The sequence below is a fragment of the Labrus bergylta genome, chromosome 9 (genome assembly GCF_963930695.1).
Source record: "Labrus bergylta chromosome 9, fLabBer1.1, whole genome shotgun sequence".
In the NCBI taxonomy this organism is placed as follows: domain Eukaryota; kingdom Metazoa; phylum Chordata; class Actinopteri; order Labriformes; family Labridae; genus Labrus; species Labrus bergylta.
In genome coordinates, this window is record NC_089203.1 from 13,996,931 (window position 1) to 14,020,287 (window position 23,357).

Below are 23,357 nucleotides of genomic sequence, written 5' to 3' on the forward strand. Positions count from 1 at the left end.
GTTGATTCGCTAGTTTATCTTACTATATCGTCTTAGACAGGGGTTCCCAAACCTTGCCATGACAAGGACCCCCATAGCAGTAACCTCAGGTGAGAACCCCCTCTTGCAACATTAATTCTTGAACACTATGGCAGATATCAACCTCGAGACTGAGAACACATTTGGTCACTTCACCTCCATTCTTACTTGATATATTAAAGGGGCTATATGTAACTTTCACAAATACTGCATTTGTAGTGACACTGCAGGCCGTTGAGCGAACTGCACCAGTAACCTGTCGCTTGCTCGCCATACGCGCTCGTATGTACACAAATGAGCATCATCATCGGCAGCGAAACACTGGATATTTACCGGCATAATGTTTACAGAGGAGGTAAGTGGTTATACACCTGTGAAAGCCTGTGAAGGAGTCTGTGTTGTGCTTGAGGCCGGTTGTTTATTTGTACTAACAGATTCCATATTAGATTAATTCTCCATCCTACAAACGACAGTCTCAGCAGGCGCTGGCTTAGAGCGGGAGTGTGTGATGAGTTTGTCCGCCGGATAGAAGTGTGTGGAGCTTTCGCGGAAAATACGACCTGGGTAAAAATGTTATACAGGCAACACAGATAAACAGTGAACATCTACTTTTTCACATCAGTTAACCTTTCGCTTATTAATGGGTGATAAAAAAACGATTTACACATGTAAAAAGTTACATATAGAACCTTTAAAGTCATTCTTTGTGTGCTCGCTCATGATGACACGTTTGAGACGACAGAGTGGCTGTCCATGTCCATGTTCACTGAGGTTTACCGGTGGTCTCATCTTTGTATTCAAGCAGCTGCTCGATTCTGATTGGTTGGAGTGGTGTGTTATTCTTTTTTTTACATTGAATGGTGGCCATGAAAAGAGAAAAAATAATATGAAGTGATTAATAATATCTAAAAAGACACATATTGTCACATATAGCGCTCTACGTTTTTAATTCTTGTTCCATTTTACTCCTTCTTCCCTCCAAGTTTTCGCAACCCCCCTGGTACTTTCAGGCGATGCCCCAGGGGGTCTGGACTGGACCCCTACTTTGAAAAACACTGGTCTAAGACACCATATAGCCTCAGCAGCCACCTTGAGACACCATGATTGGGTCACTCACACATAGAGTATCTTCAAGTGAAATAAGATTATCACAAGGGAAGAATACTTTTCAGATGAAACTTGTCCAAATCACATACAGGCCTTGAATGGCTGAAGTAAGTGACTTAGGCCTATCTGTTCCATGATGCTAGGTTTCCTTTGGGACAGGACATGCAACTGAGCTCAAATTAAGCTTCAGTTAAGCAGAAAAAAAAGGGAAAGGTATTGGAGATGAAAAGTGGACGTGCCTCTGAATTCTGCCCAAGTAAGCAAAAAGAATGGCATAGCTTAGCTTACTTGACACTGTGAAGAAATTATAAAAGGAGGAAAGGCCTTTATGCGTCAGAACATAATTGTATGTCTTAAAACAGGAGCATTGTTTAAATCAGGGTTGGGCAACTGGCGGCCCGGGGGCCACATCAACCCTCAACTCGGCCCTCAGATCAATTTTTACATATCCATTAATTAATATACATGATGAAAACATGACAAAATCTGCCATGAAATCATGAAAACCAGAAATATGTCCATAATAATTCATCAAATTGAGTTAATTTTGTGACATAATTGACTGTAATCGTTTTTTTCTAGACTACAATGTGGCCCTCTGGCAGTGAGAATTAAATAAATGTGGCCCTTGATGTGACCAAAGTTGCCCATCCCTGGTTTAAATCATAAATAGGCCATATTTAGCAAAGACTATTCATACTGAATTGTTGCATTAACGCTGCTTCTCGGTTGGACTACAGCTCCCATGGTGCATTGCACGGATACACGGGACGACTTCCCGAGTTCACAGTTCAACTACTCCCATGCTTGTTTTTAGTAGAAGTGGCGCCGAGTATGTCCAGAATGTGGCCAGTTTTTTTAGTTCTACTTTGAGTGTTGTCTTTTCGTTGTGTGTTTGTCGGCTCCCTCGTGTGACGAGCATGCCCGTGAACGCATCAAAGCGCCAGCTGATTGAGCTGATCTATCGCCACCTGAAGGAGCAAGGTTTCCACTCAGCTGCAGATGAGCTCCAGAGGCACAGCCCACAGGTCAACACTGCCACACACCGTACACACACACACACACACACACACACACGCACACGCACACGCACGCGCACACATAAATAGCCTACATGCAGACACACAGTGCTGTAAACAGTGTCAGTTCTCGCAACAGTGTTTCAAGTGCTGCATGACAATGCTAAAGTGTTGTAATGTAAACAGTAGTTGTTTCGCTTTCTATTTCTGTGAAATCGCCATAATTACCTGATGACTACAAAAGTCTGGTGTCCTGTTTTAAGATTATCGCCATGTAGGCCTAGATAAACCGTGCGTAACATTACTGAAATGTGTTTTCAGTGTAAAGGGCTGAGTGTGCTCTATCTAGGCTATCACATTCCTTTTTCAAGTTGTCATCTAAACATCAATATTTATTTATATTGCAAAAATAGCTCAAATTTAAGTTATTTAAAGATGTGTACACGCAGCTCTAAGTTAAATTGCAGAAATATCGATGCAGATTAGAACAGTTTTGAATGAAAACGGGACATCGTAAAAGCTACTGTTTTTTAATACACACAGATAACCTAACTCAATAAGTTATGGTCACTTCCATTGAACAATAATGTAGGCTAGATAAGGGCAGTGATTCAGAAACGGGTTGAACAAGGGTATTCCATAGTTTGATTTATTCTCTGGCCTTAAAATTGATCGATTTTAATTGGTTGTCTGACAAAAACGTCCTTGTATTTTAACAATCACTGTAACAGGAGCATCGCTAATGTGATTTTTTTCACCTGTGCTTTTTCTGTTCAAACAAGACAAAATGTGTGTTCTTAAAATAAATCAATCTTGTTCATTTGATAAATGGAACTGATGTTGCGCTATTAAGACAAGTTTGCATAGTATTGCAATGTTATACATCTTAAAGCGTATCTCATAAACTTAACTTGAACTTCAGCATCATACGATGTTTTTGTTTGTTTTTTTCCACAGGAGGGGACAAACATATCTACCTCTTTATCGGACATCTACAAATCATGGTTAAAGTGAGATGAATTTGCATTCTTACGAAAGTTGGCTTGATTTTTTTGTTAATGATGGCGTGTGTGGTTACAGAGTGTTGTTTATGTTCCTGTCAGGGACTCAAAAAAGAAAAGGAAACCTGACTCCACTTTTAAAGAACAAGGAGGGACTCCTGTGGTGGTAAGACAGTTTTATAAATATCTTTATTATCACTTTCATTCCCCTCTCTCTTTAACTTAAACAATAAATCCTTCACAGAGGCATTTAGTTTGCTATAGTTATTTGTAAATGACAAAAGATCATTTTTTCTGGTTGTTTTGATATCTATAGAGATTGATTTCGAAACTGACTCCAGGGGGGGGAATTAAAATAAACCAACACTAAAAGCCAAGACAGAAAAAATAAGTTGCAAATATTTAATACTCCTCTTAGGTCAAGACTCCCAAGAAGAAAAGCAGCAGCACATCTGTTAAGGACACTCCAACAGCTGCATCCAGGACAGATGTAGCAGCGCCGTCTCTTGGTACAATAGACGTTTTGTAGTCACAGAAATTTGTAGTCAGTAAAAGATGTTTTATACCTGAATGCATTTTTAACCTATACCACACTTTCTATGTGCAGCCGCACTAAAGAAAAATAAAAAGAAGGATAAACCTGCCACAAAAGTAGAGACACAAAAGAAGAAGGTGAGTTATTGTGTATGCTTTTTTTTTCAGGAACAGGGTAGCTGCTGGTTGAAAAAGTGGAACTGGTCACTAAGGGTACTTTTTGTCCTTCTTGTGTGTTTTAATTTCATTTTCTTAGCCCGTGCCAGCAAAAAGTAAAAAAGGTGAAAGAAAATCAGCAGTCACAACAAAGGTGAAGAAATTAAAGCCCCAAAGTAAAATCAAGGCTGTGGCTGCTGGAGGCGAGGAGTCTGACTCTGACAGCAGTCTGGATGTTGAGAAATGGAAGAAGCGGCTCCTGCAAATGACAGGTAGGCAAGTAGTGCAGGAAAAGAGCCGTTAAAGGGGATCATTTGTGTGCAAGCTTGTCAATGATGGAAGGAGAATTTCAGAAATGTGAAGAGAGAGAGATCACAACAACCTCATTAGGCCAGATAGTTTGGTTGTTATTTAGAAAAATACAACAGATATAGCCATGTAAATATCTTTGTTTACTTTATCATCACAAAAAGTGCATTTTGGAGATGTTTTTGAATTACAAAGAAATAGACTGAAGGTTGAGTTGGTTTAAAAATGCAGGAATACAGTAGTGTGTGTGGTATGAGTTCAAGTTTAAGGGAAAAAAAGACTCGAAACACCATCCATGAAAAACCTCACCCTGGAAAATAGTGATTTCATACAAACAGAGCTGTGTACTATCCCTCTGTAGTTGATGTTTAGACATTTGTATGCCATCATGCCATGTTTTTTTTTTTATGTCTTCATGTTTCCTTGAACTACAGAAGCTGACGCAGCCAAGATGGACACCATCAATTCTCTGGACTCCTCTGCGCCACCACCCAAGAAAACAAGAGTGAGAAAACCCCGGGCTAAGCCTCCGCAAAAAACAAACGCCATCATCATTCAACCGAATACTGAGACAGCGGAAAACAGTGAACAGGTGGGGGAGAAAGTTGTGACACCAACAAAAAACAGTAAACCTAAGCGGAGCAGATCGAAAAAGACTGCACCTGCAGCCTCCTCCACCCCACTGAGCAAAGAGCAAAACATCGCCCCTGTACAGGATCCAGTAACATCACCTGTCTCCCCATTAAAACAGACACCAAAGAAAGAGAAAAGAAAAGTTGTGAGTCCCAGTGAAGACAAATCTGAGGAGGCAGCGTCTGAGCCCAAGAAGAAGAAGAAGAAGAAGAAAGAAGTGACTGAAGACGAGGTGGAAGAGAATGCAAAGACAGCACTAGACAGTAAAGAGAAAAGGAAAAAGAAGAAGAAAGTCACGGAGGAAGAGTCTGGTGATAAACCTGCAGAAGAAAAGAAAAAGGCAAAAGAAACAAAGGGAGATGTTGACATGAACGAGACAGAGGAAATCATAGAGAACAGAATTGGACATGTAGAAAATGAATCAACTTCTGAACAGATAGTGCTAGAAAAGAAAGCCAAGAAGAAGAAAAAGGAGAAAACTGCTAGTGATGAAAATTCTGAGCAGACAAATGAAAATGTCATAGAAAATACACAGCAAGAAAGTAAAGAAAAGAAAACCAAGAAGAAGAAAAAGACACTTTATACTGAGGAATATTTAGAGCAGACAAATGAAAATGTCATAGAAGATACACAGCAAATAAGTGAAAAAAAGAAAACAAAGAAAAATACACTTGATGCTGATGAAAATTCTGAGCAGGCAAATGAAAATGTCAAAGAAGATACACAGCACACAAGTGAAGAAAAGAAAGCGAAGAAGAAGAAAAAGACACTTGATGCTGATGAAGATTTACAGCAGGTAGCTGAAAATGTGCAAGAACATTCAGAGCAGATAGACGAAGAAATGACAGCAGAGAAGAGGAAGGAGAATGCTTGTAGTGAGGAAAATTTAGAGCAGGTAATGAAAAAAAAGAAAGCCAAGAAGAAGAAAAAAGGCAATCCTGATGAGAACACTTCAGAGCAGATGGTTGAGGAAAAGACATCGGAGACGAGTGTCATTGAGGAGACACCAGAGCAGATTACTGAAGTCAAGAAGGAAATGGAAGAGGACTCTTTATTGGAAAATAATTCAGTTGACATAGAGCTGCTAACTTTACCCAACCCTGAGACACCAAGTCCTCAAAGAGAGAAGAAGAAAAGTAAGTAGATAACTCAGGAATTCTTAAAAAAAAAAATCTAATTTCGCTGTTTTTGCGTGTTTAAATTGACCCCCTTGTTTGTCACTTTCAGAGAAAAGCAAGTTAACATCAGCCGAGGACCCTGAAAAAGACTCCACAGCAACAGAGACCCTAGAAACACCTGTAGGTGACAGCACCAAAAAGAAGGTATCACAAAACTGCATCCTTCAACATTTTAAAATGTTTCAGATCAAAGTTGTTGTTGTAAATCAAAATAACATGTTTGAGTCCTACAGGATTATTTTTGCAATTGATCGTATCTTTTCGTTTATTCTCGGCAGAAAAAGAAATCCTCAAAGAGTCAAGAAGATGTTTGATTCTTTATCGCTGCAGAACAATGGGATGAACAGCGTATCCTCTCCATCCGTTTTCTAATCACATTTATTTATAATGGTTAGAAAGATTGCTTAATACTGTAAATGAAATCTTTCATTGTTATTTTAATATGTTTTTAAAATCTGTTTCTAGTTTAGTTTTTTATATACTGTGTGTTGCCCACCATGACACTGCTTTGATTTTTGTGATAATGTCATTTTGATGACGTTTTCATATGAAAATTGATTTTGTATAAGTGATTTTGTTAATGGAATGGATCCTCTCTCTTATGATGTCTCAAAGTTAAATTCAGTCATTGTTTGAACAGATTAATTCTCATACCATCTCAGGAATTTGTCTTATTATGGTCCTTTAATCTCACTTTGTGAAACTTCACATAGATACATCACAGCATCTATTCGACCTATTTTATATTTATGCAGAAAAATATGGGAAATTATTTTGACAACTTTTTTTTGTTTGTGAAAAGCATGTTTTCTATAGAAATTTTAAATGTCTGGTAAGGTTTTCATATTTGCATTGTACATAATGCTTTTAATACAAATTAAAGTTAGTTAGTTTTTTTTACACTTTGCTGAAGTCTTTCTGGTCTGATGTTTTGAGCATGAAGTGGCAGAAACAGATGATTTCTGTCTTTATAACCCTATAAAAAGATGGACAATATGCCAGCTCCCCTAGGTGAAGCCTGTGCATTTGGAGCTTCTACTGACTAGCTGCAGTATAACATGGTTTCTGTCATTAGTTATTTGTTACGCTGATTTATTTATTTTTTTAGTAGTAATAATTTATTTTGGTCACAAGATAAAAACACAAACATTTTGACAGAAAAGGTGTAGGCTGAAGCTTTAGCTTATTACACCTACCCTTGTTACAAATCTTATTATTTAAGACACTACTAGTTTGGTTACAAAAAAAAAGAACATATAAGAACAAAGTTTGTTCCAAGAATTTCTCTCAAAACAAAACAAATGAAACAAACAAACAGAAGTCGAACTCAAAAAATAATCAAACCGACCATTTATATATGTTAAACACCATTTTTTTAAACAAAAATGTAAAGCTGGAAAGTGAACTACACATTTTTAATTCCATGTCATAAGTATTCCACAAATTAACCCCTTTTACTGAAATACACCTGTTCTTTATGTTTGTCCTTACCTTTGGTTTTTTATACACACCTATTCCCCTTAGTTCATACCGGCTCTCTAGTTTCAAAAAACCTCTGAATACTGTTGGGAAGCAAATGATTGTGTGCCTTGTACATTACCTGAGCAGTTTTTAGATCTACTAGATCGCTGAATTTTAAAGCGTGTATGTTAATAAATAGTGCGTTAGTTGGTTCGTAATAATCAAATCTATTTACAATTCTTATATCTTTTTTCTGTAGCATGGAAATGGGATTAGTGTTGGTTTTGTATGTTTCCCCAAAACTCCACACAGTAGGTAGTGTATGGAACTATGAGTGCACAATACAATACATACACAGTGAGTTTTCATTCAGGAATTCTTTAGTTTTACATAATATTGCAATGGTTTTAGACATTTTTGTTTTTACATTATTAATGTGTGGTTTCCAACATTATTTATTTATTTCAGAGTGTTCACCATAACAATACGTTTTGTTTAAATTCGTTTTTTATGCACACAAAACAAAAAACGGTGTGAAATGTGATTGACATCTCTGTTCCTGCAGCGCTGTGTACACTGGATTAGCAAAGCAGAGAAAGAAATAGGAGGGAATGTAACAAAAACAAGAGTAGTTGACCTGACAACTGTGAATATGTGTTTTAAACCAACACAATTATCTGTTTCGCTGTAGACTGCACCAACCTGAAGGATCTTTGCTTTTCTGTCAACAAGTTTCAAGTTAGTGGATGGAAAAGGACGTTAAACTCGTGGCTCCACCAGCCAATCTCCACTGCCAGACTCCAGTGCAATTATGTCAGCAGCTGTGGCAGACGCAGTAGACTGTATAAACATGGATGTAGGGACATTACCAATTGGTTCTTGAAGAAGACTCTTGAAGCCTATTGATGGCGGTTGCCAGCTGGATCTGAGGCAGGCCTTAAAATCCCCATGAAACACAACTTCCAGAGTATCAAACTGGCATGTCGAAGGCAATGCAAAATTTTGGATGGAAACTACCTCTAACACCAATGAAGAAGTTTAAGCCATGTGGTTTTGTTTGAAAAATCTGCTTGTAGACTCATCCAGGAAACCTAAACTAGTGTGCCTTATTTTTAAGAAAACAGGATTAATTGAAAGAAGTTTGAAATTGTCTTTTGTCTATTTTCTTTCTTACTTTCTTTCTTTCATTCTTTCTTTCTTTCTTTCTTTCTTTCTTTCTTTCTTTCTTATTTCATTCTTTCTTTCTTTCTTTCTTTCTTTCTTTCTTTCTTATTTAATTCTTTCTTTCTTTCTTTCTTTCTTTCTTATTTCATTCTTTCTTTCTTTCTTTCTTTCTTTCTTATTTCATTCTTTCTTTCTTATTTCATTTCTTTCTTTCTTTCTTTCTTTCTTCTTTCTTTCTTTCTTATTTCATTCTTTCTTTCTTTCTTTCTTTCTTTCTTTCTTATTTCTTTCTTTCTTTCTTTCTTTCTTATTTCATTCTTTCTTTCTTTCTTATTTCATTTCTTTCTTTCTTTCTTTCTTTCTTATTTCATTCTTTCTTTCTTTCTTTCTTTCTTTCTTATTTAATTCTTTCTTTCTTTCTTTCTTCCTTACATTCTTTCTTATTTCTTTCTTCCTTTATTTCATTCTTTCTTTCTTATTTCATTCTTTCTTTCTTTCTTTCTTTCTTTCTTTCTTATTTCTTTCTTTCTTATTTCTTTCTTTCTTTCTTTCTTTCTTTCTTTCTTCCTTACATTCTTTCCTTCTTTCTTTATTTCATTCTTTCTTTATTTCATTCTTTCTTTCTTTCTTTCTTTCATTCTTTCTTTCTTTCTTTCTTTCTTTCTTTCTTGTTTATTCGGTCCGTTAGGTGGCGGTAATGTTCTTTTAAGGTAATTTTCCAACCTCCAATCAAATCAGAAGTCGAAGAAGAAGCATTAGCGCTCTTGTTTTGTTCCATGGTGAGCATCGAACCTTATTTTAATAACCCTGACGTCTCCAGATGTGGAGGCTAAACAAAGTTCGTCACAAAGCTGGTCGACAAGCTGACAGCTTGGAGGAGCTCCGGTTAAAGAGGCGACAGCAGGAGAAAGGTGACTAAAAGTCCTTGTTAACATGTTAATTTGATGTTTAGTTGTAAGTTGTTTGACTGACTCCTACCCATCACTTGGAAATAAGTCTGTAACGTTATCTATGGTTAGATTATGTCCATGAACACGTCCCCGACAACCTTCGTGGTGTTCTTCTAATTGCTGAAATAAGTTGTCATGGAAATCGAAAGCTTCATAACTACGTTTAGCAACACAGTGATGCATCTGGATACAAGCTCCTGTTTGTGAAACTATACATTAAGCTGTTAATATTAACTAACTACACTTACCTCACGTATACCTCACAAAAGAGCACGCATGAAACATAGAATTTCAATCTGATCAATCAATACATTTAATTTGTATCGTGCCAATACAAATTCAAAATCTCAAGATAGTTAACAGAATAAGTTCTCAAAGTTCCTTGAGCTAAGATCAGTAACCTTCAAACCGATTGGCTTCACTTGTCATTCATACTTTTGTTATTGGTCTACTCTTTTTTTTTAGCTTTAACTTAAAGTAAAACATCATGTGGTCATTCAATGTGGAAACCACAGCCTTTAAGACAAGAAGACAGCACTTCATGTATCTTTTTGACACGCTTTAGACCTGAGACAGGCCCGCAGAGACAGACAGCTTGTGAGCAAAAGACTCCTGCTGAATGAAGATGAGGACCAATCAGAGGTCACCATGGACGCTGACTCCGGAGCGCAGGTGAGACGGGCGTCATGGTAGTGATGGGTAATGTTTTTTTTTCCCCGAAGCTCTTGTGAAAACTTTCAACCCGAGTCTGCTCTTTGTTTCCCCAGCATGTGGTCACTTTGTTTCACAAACTTCAACACAGTGGGCCAGAGAAGGAGGTCCACCTGAAGGCTTTGAGTAAAGCTCTCCGTGACCCCTCAGCACAGCTCACCTTTATCAAGTAAGGTGGAAACTTATTGAAGTTTTGACACTGTTACGACCCATAAGTCTGTTTGTCATGTGTCTAAACTGTTTCTTCCCACAGACAGGAGAACAGCATGCACCTTCTGGTTGGTCTCCTCACTGGCTCTAATGCGACATGCCGTCTACAGGCTGTGCGTTGTCTTCATGAGCTGTCTCACTCTCCACACACAAACATAGCCCCAGCATGTCTGCCGGCCACCCCCTACCTGCTCACCTACCTGTCCAACCAAAGCACCAAGTTCACTGTGAGTACCTGTGAGAAACTGTCTTATGTATTATCACCTATTAATGAGAGAGTGTTTTGACTTATTGTATTTGTATGTGTACACAGGAGCTGTGTCTCTACACACTGGGTAACTTGTGCCCTGAAAGTGATGTTGTACAAGAGAAACTCCTTGCTCAGGGAATCATACCAGCTCTGGCTAACTGCATAGAGGTAAACTTAAAGTCTATGTAGCGTAATTAAATTATTAAGATGTTATGTCTTTATTTAACCTCGGATTTAAGAAGGGGCATCACTTCCTGTTAAAGGAAGAAAATAACTTTTAATGGTATAAGTTAATTAATTAATCAGTCAGTTTCATATCTTGAAAGAAGTAAGTTCTGGAAATGTTAAATGAGAAAACACACAGACAAAGTCCTGAATTTTATGTGTAAAATTTAATATAAAAGGGGGTAAACAATAATGTGTAGATGAAACAGATAAAGAATATGATTATTATGATCAGGATAATGCAATTATAATGTATGGTGACATTATATATTTAGTAATGAGATAAGACGCGGTATTGTTTGAATGACTTAATCAGAAAATGGTCAAAAAGAAAAAGTTGATAAAGGAATTTTGGGATTCTATTTGGATTTAAAGGAGGGCTCTGAATAGACACGACTCAAGACTCAATCTTCCAACACCCCTTGCCACCAGCAGTCTTACTGTGAGATGTGTTCAATTGAACTCCGCCGGCTGGTCCCGCGTTTCAGTCTCTGGCAAGCGGTTCTTTTCAGGCCCAGAGAGGTCCACGGGCCAGATTAGATGCCTTGACACCTTGGTCGGAGTGTGCAGCTGGGGTGGAGATTGTACGTCGGTTCAGCCGTCGTCTCAGAAGCTCCAAGAGGATCCAACAGGAAAAACATATTAAAGAGTCTTTTGATACGTCGATTTCCAATTCAGATTAACCGGATGGCCATCTTGATGAATCCAAATTAAGGAATTGGCATTCAAAATTGAAGAGCAAAGACTTTGGAGAAGAAAGTTCAAAAACCTTGCTTGAGCCAGAAAGAATTGATGTTTCCAAAAATTGTGCGTGAAAAAGAAAGTTCGGCAGAGAATCGTCTCTACGGCACAAACTTAAAAGAAGTGATTCAGACTGAAGTCCGAAGAGAAGCGAGCAAGAGCTGAAGCTCTAAACTTCAAGAAACCAAAACTAAGAAGAACCAAAGATCTGAGCTCAGTGTGAACTCTTATCTGCTGGCTGAGAGGAGGGGGGTCTGCAGGCAAAGAGGGGTGCCGCCCACGGGTGACTCCCATTCGGAGTTTACTCAATAAGATTAAGAATAAGAATCTAAACATATATACGTCACCATACATTAATTTCAATATTATTTCTATCAGATCCACGTTGATGTAGGTTCACGTCATATATTTAGACAAACATTTCTATCGGATTCATGTTGAGATGAAAATCACACCATCTGGGAACATCCTCAGTTACTCCCAGCCTGTAGGTGAACAAAACCATGTTATACAGTCAACATTCTTAATAAGACATATTAATAAAGTAGGAAAAGAAATTGGTGTCTTTAAATAACACCTTCTATAGCTAATATCAAAGAGTATGCTTTATAACACGTCTAAAGGTATAATTATGAAGGTTACGTATTCATGGATATCCTAACACTAGATGGCAATAGCGCTCCACGTCAAATTCCTATTAAACATAATATAACTCTTATTCCTATTCTGAAGATTAGATTTTGAGTTTAAAAAGATGATTATAATACATTCAATGTGACAATTACAAATATCTAGATGAAGAAAGACATAAATGTTCATTTGATGCAGAATTGAAAGCTGTGGTTTAATTCAGCTCTTCGACAGTCCTTCAACAGATGGTAAATTTTACGACTTTGCAGAGACTGGTTTCGGTCACAGTTCATGTCTTTGGGGTCAATTCGTAGATAGCAGAGTGTTCTGTTTCCGCTCGGTTGTTTATTCCAGGTGTTGTAAAAGTTCCTAATATCCTGACTGAGAGGGAGACTTAAATCATTGATCAGTTCCTTTGTTCCTTAGTAAAAGTCATGTTAATCCACAGTCCTGAGTCCTGCAGGAAGAGAGGTTGTAAAACGCTGCCGATAACGGCTACATCTACAACCATAAAACAAAAAATCTAGAAACTAGAAAAATCTGTCTCCGCACATAGCGCTATGTTAATGATGTAAAAGCATCTCACTTGTTGTTTCTGTGCGTTTCCAGAATCAGAGACATAACCTCGCTGTGGTGGAAGCTGCAGGGTTCACCCTCTCTCAGCTTCTCCAGGCCAAAGATGGAGGAGGGAAAATAATCCCGTAATGACACACCAGTTTTTCTCTCTTTTTCGCCACATTGCTGTTTGTCTAGAGCAGGGGTCTCCAACAGGTAGCTCGGGAGCTACCAGTAGCTCGCGGGCAGGTTTTAAGTAGCTCGCCTATAGGTTGACCGACTGTGTTAAAAAAAAAAAATATATATATATCTGACGACAGTAAATGCACCTCTTCCCACTATTCATATATTTGGCCCATTAAAAACAAGTGTAAAGTAGTAATGTTTTCTTGGACCTTGATGTGAATTTAAGATTATTGATAAGCATTGGCTTTTTGCAATTTAGCAAACAGTAGCTTAATTCAGCTGATGTGTGCTATGTAAATAAATGCAAGAGATTTGATGCAAGTAGCTCTTGGCCGCTTTCATTTTTTTTCAAAGTAGCTCTCAGATGAAGAAAGGTTGGACACCCCTGGTCTAGAGGATATTAAAATCATTTCTGTCTTAGGTCTTGCTTAGCTTAACCAGTGTTCTCTTTTTGTCTGCAGGATGGTCCTGGCCTCTAGCTTACCTTCACACCTGTTATCAGTCCTGACTCCTGACCAAAACTTTGGCCTGGCCCCTGCCATTGAGTGTGCTTGGTGTCTGCACTACCTCACATGCAGGTGAGAGTTGAAGGCAGGTCTTCAGCAGATGTCATTAAAGTGTTGTATTTACTCAGTCGCTTTTTTTTTTTTGTTAACTCTCGACAAAACAATTTCCTTTAACTCATAATAATGATCTATCTCTCCTCGGTCTTTGACTCACTCTGCAGCATGCAGGATAACAGAGTGCTTTTGGCTCATGGGGCCCTGTCACGGTGCAGTTCCACTTTAATGTCACTAGGTGGTGCTGTGGCTGAAGGGAACAAAGAAGAAGGAATGGAGCTGGTAAGGAAATAAATTGGATCAAAGACAGAGTTTCATAATGCTGTTGTCTTTTGAGCAATCTTGTTTTTATATGTTCTGCTCCAATTTCAGTGTCTTTAAACCGATATCTACGAGTACTTTCCATAACTGCTGACAAATTCAAAAAGTAAAGCGTTTGCTGCGTTTCTTAGCTTCAGAGACCTGATCATTGTTTGATCATGTAAGCAAAACAATGAAAATTATATTTCAGGGACATGAAACATGCTTAGAGTGGGTAATGTTTCACAGTGAACATTTAAAGCTCTTTCTGTTGTTGGTATTTTTTTTTAATCAAAATTCTACATTCATTAAATAGTAAAGCAGCTGCATGGCATCCTTTGGTGGTACATTCAAGGCCTCAACACCAGAGACTTTGGAATCAGCTTTCAAAAAGCAACATATTTACCAGCCATGGGTAATGAAGTCAATAATACATTTTTAAACAAGACTTTCTTTGTGTGTATTTGTCTTTGCATTACACAGGTTTTAAAGTAGAGAAATGCTTTGTATTTAGCTTATATAGTTAGTTAAACCAGTTATTTAAAAGAGTTATTAATTTTCATTTTTAAATGGCTTTGGAACAGCCACAGTGCGAAGTGTACACTTTATTATTATTTTATTTTTTTAAATCAGGCTTCTGAAGCATGAATGTAACCATTATGCTTCTTGACTGACTGTGTCGTTCCTCTCCAGCTCATCTGTCCTCTGCTGAGGTGTGTGGGAAACCTCCTCTCCTCCTGCCCAGTGGAAGACCTAAGCTCTCAAGTGGCTGACGTTAGTATTGTGGTGACTCTGTGTGCACTTCTCCAGGCCTACATGCAGACTCAAACAGCCTTGGCCAGAGAGAGTGCCTGGGTCCTCAATAACCTTACAGGTTTGAACTGTCTGTTATCGACACACATGAATCTCAGACACCGCCTTCAGCACCAGACTGAGCGTCAGTTCATACCAGCAGACTAATGTTTCACATCTGTCTAATTACTGCCTTTGTATTTGAAGTACATATCCAGACTGCTACCATATTTAGGTCCATTTGAGTGTTTATGAAACTTCAGTGAAGAGAAAGATCTGTTGTTGGCACACGATTGGTTGATTGCCGAGGTGTCAAGTGAATTATGTTGTTCCAACATGTTTTCGCTCTCTTGCTACAGCTCACTCCAGTGCTTTCTGCTCTGCCTTGTTGACGTTCAACTTGGTCCCGGGACTGATCCAGCTCCTCCCGTTCTCTCAGGGCATCAACATCATGGTTTGTGAAATCCAGAGACAAACCTTGAAATGAGTGCTTCAGTAGTCTATTACACTTTCATTGTAGCTTTAAAATCAATCTCACTGCTCAATTCTTTGTTGTTAAACTCAGATCCTGAGGGTCCTAGCAAACATTGCTCACAAGAAAAAGGAGTACTGTGTCCAACTGACCCACACTGGATTGCTGTCAGGACTCTGTGCCACACTAAAAATGGCCGACAAAGACATAGTGACCCTGAGTATGGATGTCCTGTTCATGCTTGTAGTTAGCAGTCCTCAGGTAAGTTAAGGGAAGCCTTTGAAATAATAATGATGCTGCTCAGAAGAGATAAGCAAACCAGATAATGATTAGCTTTTAGCACTTCTTGAGCAGTAGTGAATTTCTTCACCGTATTTATTCCTTCCCCTCAGGTGGCAGAGGAGTTTGTGAGGCATGGCGGTCTTTCACTGTTAGAAACTCTTCAGTACAACAGAGAAGGAGATATTAGACGGAGAGCATCATATCTCCTGGAGAACCACCTGCTGCCCTACTCATCATGATGCTTGGTGAAGACTTTACTGTACTGTTCAATTAGTCTGTGGTATTTTTTTATACTTCCTCAAAATGTAAAACAAGAAAAAGAGAAAACATTGCACGTAGACTACTTCTCCTTAACCAACAGGAAGACATCCCAATCACACACACCGTGTTCCGCTTGTTACAAAACATCTTGAGGACAAACCCTGAGTATCTGCAGCTTCCTCTTGACTTGTCGCCTTCTCTACACGGACACTTTTTGTGTTTGTGTTAGTTTTTAAAACTTTTAAATATATTCTGCTGGTTTGATGAAATTAACCATCAGCGTGTGTTATCAATGACATTTTAGCATATAGGCCTATAAAGATGATATATATATATATATTTCAAACCCGACACTCAGGACCTTCTGTCTTAAACTTGGAAAATGTGCTCCTCTGGAACCCTTCCTGCACATTTAGATGAGTTGATATGACTGTAATTATGTTGAAAGAGGTTCTTCAGGTGGGTTTAATAGGTATAATGCATTATAGTCATTATTGACGGTACATTCAAAAAATAAAGTATAATTGAACAAATATCAACCTCCCTGTGTTTGTAAGACTTTATTTTGAGAGAAATATTTACTCTGAATAATAATAATAATCTGAGAATAACATTACATCCAAAGGTACATGATTTATTGCCATGGTGTGTTTTCATAAGATTCATCCTGACATAAAAGATTAAATGATCAGGTTAAAGGTTTTAAGGACAAATACTTTGGCCTGGAATCCCACTTTTACTGTGTGCTATGATGGCATTTTTACTTCTTATGATTGAAGAGAATAAACTTCTGTTTAGAACTACTGTTAGTATATTTGATTCAACCGATTGAAAAGTGACCAGCAATGTTTTGAAGTGACAGAAAGCTATCTATTGATGATGACAATCATCTTGACATCACCAAACAAAGTAAGCATATAAGGACTGCAAATGTATGCATAGTCTGACTCCACCAATCCTTTTGTTAAATGGACTTGAGCTTATATAGCGCTTTTCTAGTCTTCTGACTACTCAAAGTGCTTTTACACTGCATGTCACACCCACCCTTTCACACACTGATGGTAGTGATCGCTATGTAGTATCACAGTAAGTAAGTAGTAAGTTACTAATCCCATTCATCCCTCCCTCGTTAAGACACGGTGGAGGAAGTGAAACGCTTCAGTTAGATATTACAACACTAAAAGGTAAAGGCTTCCTTAAGGTAATTTTTACTTGAGTTAAAGTAAAAAATATACTCAAGTATCACAAGTAAAAGTTTTCACTGTTAAGAATGGCTCATTTTACAATAATATAAATTATTTGGTTGTAATTTTCGATGCTTTAATGTGTTCATTGCTTACATGTTGCATCTGGAACATGTCGGGCTCATTTAAATCTATCTATACTCCTTTGTATATCAGGAGTAATTCACAGATTAACAGCCCTCATGTCATACTGCTCCTGTCTAAAGCATGCTGCTCACTAACCAACCACCTCCTCCTTACCTGAACTCACTCATCCAGGTGTACACTCTACACTGTGCTCTGCCAATGAAAGGTGCCTGGTACCTTCACAACAGGGCCCTAAGTCTCTAGCTGGACTCTTCTCCTCTGTAGTCCCCTGGGGGTAGAATGAGTTACCAAACTCCTTTTGAGTCCCTTAACACCTTTATAGAAAAAGTAAAGACTCAGGGGAGTTGTTGATGATGATGGTTTTTTAAATGTACTTTTTACAGACTGTGCATTGCCTCTGCAGAGTGTCAGCACCTGTGTCCAATCTGACTTCAGAATGTTTGTTGGCACTATCTGCCGTTGTTTTCTTCCTTTCTAAAACCCTGCTTGTGTTTTACTACCTATCAAAAGCATTTACTACCTATGGACAAAAGCATCTGCTTAAATTAAATTGTAACATTGTAAACCACATTTTCGGAGTCTATTTTTCAAGAGTAGCTGGCCGAGGCAGGCTGCAGCACAGTTAAGAAAGTTTCTGAAAAACAGCCATACATTCAAACTGTATTTAAGATACATAATTATAATACATAAGAACATGGGCGGTTCTAGGCAGGGGCCAACAGGGGCCAGTGCCCCTGTAACACTGAGCTTGGTCCCCCCTGTGGCCACCCCTCCAAAAGGAAGAGCCCACCCTAATAACACATACACAGTATTCGACTCAACAACCGGACTCACAATCTATTATTAATTACTGTTACTGAAACAAATATAAATCATGGTATTTAATGATGTGTGCTATTATTTGGCATAATATATATTTTTTAAAGCGATCATCTTTGTCTATATTTTTCACCTGGGTTTAATGTTCCCCTCTGACAAAACAACTGGCCCCAGTTTGGTCCCCTCAGTAAAAATGGTCTAGAACCACCACTGCATAAGAAAACACAAAAAACAGAAAATACTCAAAATTGCCCTCATTCATACCATGCAGACACATTTACAGCCAGAGGTGTCTGTCTGCCTCAAAGTAAGTTAACATGACTTTGGTACTTTAACTGTAGAAAACCATTTTTTTATGTAGAGATGATTTATATCTCAATCTGTTTCCAGAATAGGTTTAGTCAATGTACTGATTTGTGATGATGAGGATGTTTCGTCCTTTTACTGGGACTTTTACAAGTCTTGGTCACTGTTTGAGTCTTGTACTGGGGAACAGTCTGCAGACAAACACATCAACTCCTCCCCCTAGGAAAAAAAGGCAAAACTCAAATTTCCCCACTTCCTCTGTCCACCCACAGTGACTCCTTCATTACCACTCGGCTTCTCTGCATGAAAACCAAAACAAGGTGCGTCACTTCATGTTTTTGTGAATAACTGGTATATTGTTTGAGACTTGGTTTTAAAATTACACATGCTGCAGTTATTCTCTTTATATCTGCCTAGTGGAGTGTCAAAGTGCAATCTGTGCTGTTGAGGGGTTCTGATTTGATTCTTGTTTTCCCTTCCCACAACCAACACAGACTGTACGCTGCTGACAATGGAGTCCACTGACTCAACTAGAGAGAGAGCAACAGGAAAGGATGTGAAACAGGATGCAAACAACATGGTGCTGATGTCCAGCAAGCCTCTGCATCGCTTCCTTAAACACGAGCCCAAAAGTCTTGGGGTAACGTAGCATGAAATCCAATTTCTTAAGTTGTAATTAACTGCATAGAGAAATAAGTAAGCCCCAAAAGCAACACCATACTATTGTAATGTAGTTACTTTAATCTACCCTTCCTCTTTACCTTCTCAGATCGTCATTGTGATCTTTGGCTGTGCAGAGCTGCTGATTGGATTTCATGTGAACACTGAGGATGAGGTCTACAGTTCTGGCAGGATCTACATTCCCTTATGGCAGGGGCTTCTGGTATACAACTAAAAGGCTGGTTAGCAGCTTGATATGCTGAATATGGTTAAATACTGTGCTTGATAGGCTCCTATAGCCTACTTAAAAGTCATAAAGCACCCGTCTACATGATTATGGTGTATCAGAAAACCTTAAACCTCTTAAAACTCACAGTTAAGGTTTATGGGGAATACATTCATTCAGCTCCTTGACAAAATTGATACTAATCTCATGTCTGTAGCCTGCAGTCTGCAGCTTTATAGCATGTTGCCTCAGAACATGGGAAGAGCTAGCAGGCTTAATCTCAAGGTATCAAAATCAACAGCTCTAAAGTTTACTCACAGCTACATCATACCCTGGTTGTTTAATAAGTAAAATTACTAAATGTAAGAAAAAAAATGGTGTATGGGGCATTCTACCGAATTAGTTCAAAGTGCAGCCCCATTACAAAAAAAGGTTTAACAAAACAATTAAGTATTCAGACATGGATATTTACTGAGATTATATCATGATCTATTTAAACCCAGGGCATTAAATGAGATAGTGATAAGCTAAATAAATACAAAAATATCATTTATAGGGTACTTTCTATTGTAAAGTAGCTGTCCCCAATCCTGACCCCTAAATTTCAATTTATGCAAATACCACTTAAAACATTTTTTAGATTTGTTTCAATGGTGTAATTTAAAAGATCTTTATGTTTAAGTTTAAACAAAGGTTGAAAGACTTAGATTTATTGTGGGTTTAATTTTAAAATTAAAAAACTATACTCAAAAAATCATGTCCCTTGTTTTCATGTCACTACTGAAACACAAGAGTTGTAGTGGCTTGGCTGAGCCTAGATTTAAGCCACACCCCTGAGTTTTTGACCAGGAAGTGACATTGCATCCCTGTCCCCCATGGCTGAATTCGGTAGTGACATTATAATTTCAGTAGTGACAAAATGGACTGGTAAAGTAGCTAAATCTCATCATTTTGAAATAAATGTGTTCCCAAGTCTTAAAAGCAGTGAGTTTCTATAAGTATCATCATTTCAATCATCTATTTACAGCAAATAAGCAACTGATAAGTAATATTTGTACTATATGGTCATGGATGAAAATTTTTCTTCAAAAATAAATTATTTTATTGACCACTAAACATACGTGCTTGTAATATTCCCAACATCAGACATGTTAATATTGAGTTAATATTACGCAATAAGGTTGAGGGAATATGATAAAACACTACAAAGAATATACTGGTCACTACCGAAACATTGGTTGTTTTTACAAATATATATATATATATATATATATATATATATATATATATATATTGAGTTATCAACTAAAATGTTATGATACTGATTGGTTAACTGTATGTTCCATCTCGTAAATCATTAACTCTGAAATCATTCTGATCAGTTTTGTACATTTTAGAAAGAAAGGTTGCACATTCTGAAGAATTTTAAAAATTGAAATTAGAAATGTGTTAAAAAAAAAATAATTTTTATTGATTTTATTGTGAAAACCTTCAATAAAATTAAAAAAAAAATCATCTTTACATAAGGGAAGTAAACATAATACTAACAGGTTAACATAATATTGTTTTTATCATAGTTTAATACTATGTTTCGGTAGTGACAAATTTGGGGAGAGGAAAAACATTCCAAAACAGTCTAAAAAATACAATATCAAATTTGACGATTCATTTACTAGATATGTGTCCAAATTGCTTACTACTGGTAATGGTTTTTCTTTGTTGTTTTGTAAGTTTCTTGCCAGTGGAAGTCTGTCCATCTACACTGAGGTACATCCATCCAAGAAGACGGTAGGTATATTGTGGTGCTAGTTTCCGGTTTAACTCCCTTTATTCACTGTCCATCTCTTTCTTTCTAAATTACTCACTTAAAAGATGATTTCTCTGACAGGTGACAGCGTGTTTGGCGATGTATGTGGTTTCCATTTTGGGAATTGTAGTCTCCTGTGGCTACAGGATTGCCTGCCTCGCTAATTTAAACTACCGTCGCTTCGCAGCGTTCTATTATCGAAGAGATGATTGGGATATTCACAGAGCGGTGAGTTCAAGCATTTATTTTAAACTAAATGAAAGGCACGGAAGTTGAAACAATGTATGAATAAGCTTTTCTTTGACTTTCTTTTGCTATAGATGCAGAGTTTGGGCGTTGAAAGCGTATTGTTTGCATCCTCCCTGTGTGTGTCAGTGCTTCTCATCTTCCTGTGTGTCTTCGCACGTTTAGCTCTGAAATCCACACGCTCTCAGGTAAGAAATAACTTCATATACTGTTAACCTGGATTCAACTACTGAAATCAATCAATGAAAAACAAAAAACAAGTGCATACATAGACATTTAGTTATAGTTATACTGTAGCCTATATTGTGTTCTTAACCTCTTGAAGTGAAGTGGTCTTTTTGACATCCCTTTTCATCAGTTATGTATTTTTGTGGGCTATTGCCTGAACAACAAAACATTTTAATGTAAAGTAGCCAGTATTGTTCCATAACTAACCAGAAAAAGCCTTTTAAAAGCCTAAATCACACAAAAGTCACTACAACTGACCAAAAAAAGAGTGCCTCAAAACAGAAATGTGGTTTAATATACAGAATCCTAAAATAATGTGTGAAAATATAAGAGTCTTGTGTCCTGTGTAACATCATAAGTTTGTCCTGAACCATATGTGTGTGCCAGTTAACATTACATTGATTTCTTGTTGTTGTCCATATCTTTAACAGGTTATTGTCCAGCAAATCCCGGCAGCACCACCGAGTGAAACACAGTCAAACTGAAAACAATCTTTTGTCTTTTTCTTCTGTTAAATCTAAAACAGATTTTCCTGTAAGTGTGAATGTCATAGTTTTGTACAGCAGGAAGGTGTGCACACATGGCGCATGGACTCAGAAAGGGGCGTGTGAACTTTTGTTATCCATTAATGATATTTACTTCCACTAGCCTTTAACATTAATGATAGATGCTCTGTGTAGGTTTTTTTTATTTAAAAAAAAAAAAAAAACACAACAGGAGGCATCATTTAAATCTTCCATGCTTGATTCTTTGAGGACTGAAAAGATGTCTCAATTAGTCACAATTCAAAGTATAAACAAAAATAAAATGTACTACACTGAAATGACCCAAAAGCAACTAGTAGCCTGTTGTAACACAGCCCACCGGATTGGTTTGAAAATGAGTCCCGCCTCTGATAAGGCAAAAAGCCAGTCATAGTTGAGGATTTTAGGGTGGCACCTTGGGTGGCCAATCAGATTTAACAGGGAGCCATGCCACCCCTGGATGGCCAGCTGTACAGGTCCCTTCATATAACATTCTAACCTTACACCACCCAGACGCAGAACTTTATAGCTCAGCAAACACGCCTTTTTTTTCTTCTGTTCTAAGCTTCAATTTTCTGTTTCTTTAACATTCAACTATGCAATACTGAACTACTTTTATTTTACTTGCACTGATTAGAGTGTCATAGTAACAACTGATATCTCTAGTAAGGCTTATGTGCACATATGCAATCTAGTTGCCAGGCGACCAGATACTGCTTATTGGTACTCATATCTATCTTTGGAAATAGTCAAATATTGAATGTTAATGTATGTGTTTTTTTGTGTCGAGCTGTATGCGCACTGATGCTCTTTTCCACAAATGAAGTTCCTAACGGATAAATGAAGTTATTTGAAAATTGAAATTTAAAGCGATAAACAATGTTGTTAGTTAACACCGGTAAAGTGAACAGAGGCCCATGTCTCCATTTTGAATTAAAATGTTATTTTAATCAAACACTTTTTAACTGTCAATGTTTTGATTGGGTATCACGGTTGCCTTCTTTTACCCTTGGTCACTTTTGTTGTCAATATGCCTGATCAGTATCCATATTATCTGCATTACTATTATCAGATGTGTCAATTATCTCTCCATAACTCAATAACCATGAGCTATATGTACACCATGTGTCTTTACAGTTTAGTGTGTTCATCTACATGAATGTGACATGAAGAACTTGGTTGGAAGCCTATGTTGACATATTTTGTTTGTTTGTTAAATCTGCACATATAGTCTCCTTGCACAAGCTGTCACAGGACGTGCACTACGAGGATTTGGCTTTTGCTTTTAGCTTTATGTGGTACACTAAATATTATGTCTGTTTTCCTTAATAAACATTGATTTGATCAAATTTTACTCTGATGACATTTTCTAACACAAATGCCCCCCGGTACACACTGTCTGCACATGATGTCAAACCACCCAGACATAGTTCACTGCAGCTATGTTGGAGCTGTGTCTTCAAGAATTTCCCAACAAGTGTTATGCAAGCATACTGGAATCCTGC

The 23,357-nt window shown here is 37.6% G+C and overlaps 3 protein-coding genes across 3 annotated transcripts; all 3 read left to right on the forward strand.

Moving 5' to 3' along the window:
• The first annotated feature begins 1,907 nt into the window (after positions 1 to 1,907).
• On the forward strand, positions 1,908 to 6,862 carry tcof1 (treacle ribosome biogenesis factor 1). Its single transcript, XM_020628254.3, has 9 exons — positions 1,908 to 2,153; positions 3,102 to 3,154; positions 3,248 to 3,311; positions 3,564 to 3,654; positions 3,753 to 3,817; positions 3,936 to 4,107; positions 4,579 to 5,913; positions 6,005 to 6,099; positions 6,234 to 6,862. Exons 1-9 carry the CDS (start codon positions 1,929 to 1,931, stop codon positions 6,267 to 6,269), a joined length of 2,136 nt encoding a protein of 711 aa, XP_020483910.3. The 5' UTR covers positions 1,908 to 1,928; the 3' UTR covers positions 6,270 to 6,862.
• Positions 6,863 to 9,307: 2,445 nt separating this feature from the next.
• Positions 9,308 to 16,244, forward strand: tmco6 (transmembrane and coiled-coil domains 6). Its single transcript, XM_020645319.3, has 12 exons — positions 9,308 to 9,491; positions 10,096 to 10,202; positions 10,298 to 10,410; positions 10,495 to 10,678; positions 10,765 to 10,869; positions 12,907 to 12,998; positions 13,500 to 13,616; positions 13,766 to 13,880; positions 14,592 to 14,772; positions 15,050 to 15,144; positions 15,256 to 15,423; positions 15,555 to 16,244. The coding sequence occupies exons 1-12, from the start codon at positions 9,401 to 9,403 to the stop codon at positions 15,681 to 15,683; spliced, it is 1,497 nt and encodes a 498-aa protein (XP_020500975.2). The 5' UTR covers positions 9,308 to 9,400; the 3' UTR covers positions 15,684 to 16,244.
• A 2,155-nt stretch (positions 16,245 to 18,399) lies between these two features.
• Positions 18,400 to 22,042, forward strand: LOC109992612 (B-lymphocyte antigen CD20). The gene is made up of 7 exons (XM_020645298.3): positions 18,400 to 18,481; positions 18,656 to 18,801; positions 18,931 to 19,044; positions 20,779 to 20,835; positions 20,936 to 21,082; positions 21,175 to 21,288; positions 21,760 to 22,042. The coding sequence occupies exons 2-7, from the start codon at positions 18,673 to 18,675 to the stop codon at positions 21,811 to 21,813; spliced, it is 615 nt and encodes a 204-aa protein (XP_020500954.2). The 5' UTR covers positions 18,400 to 18,481; positions 18,656 to 18,672; the 3' UTR covers positions 21,814 to 22,042.
• The last annotated feature ends 1,315 nt before the right edge of the window (positions 22,043 to 23,357 follow it).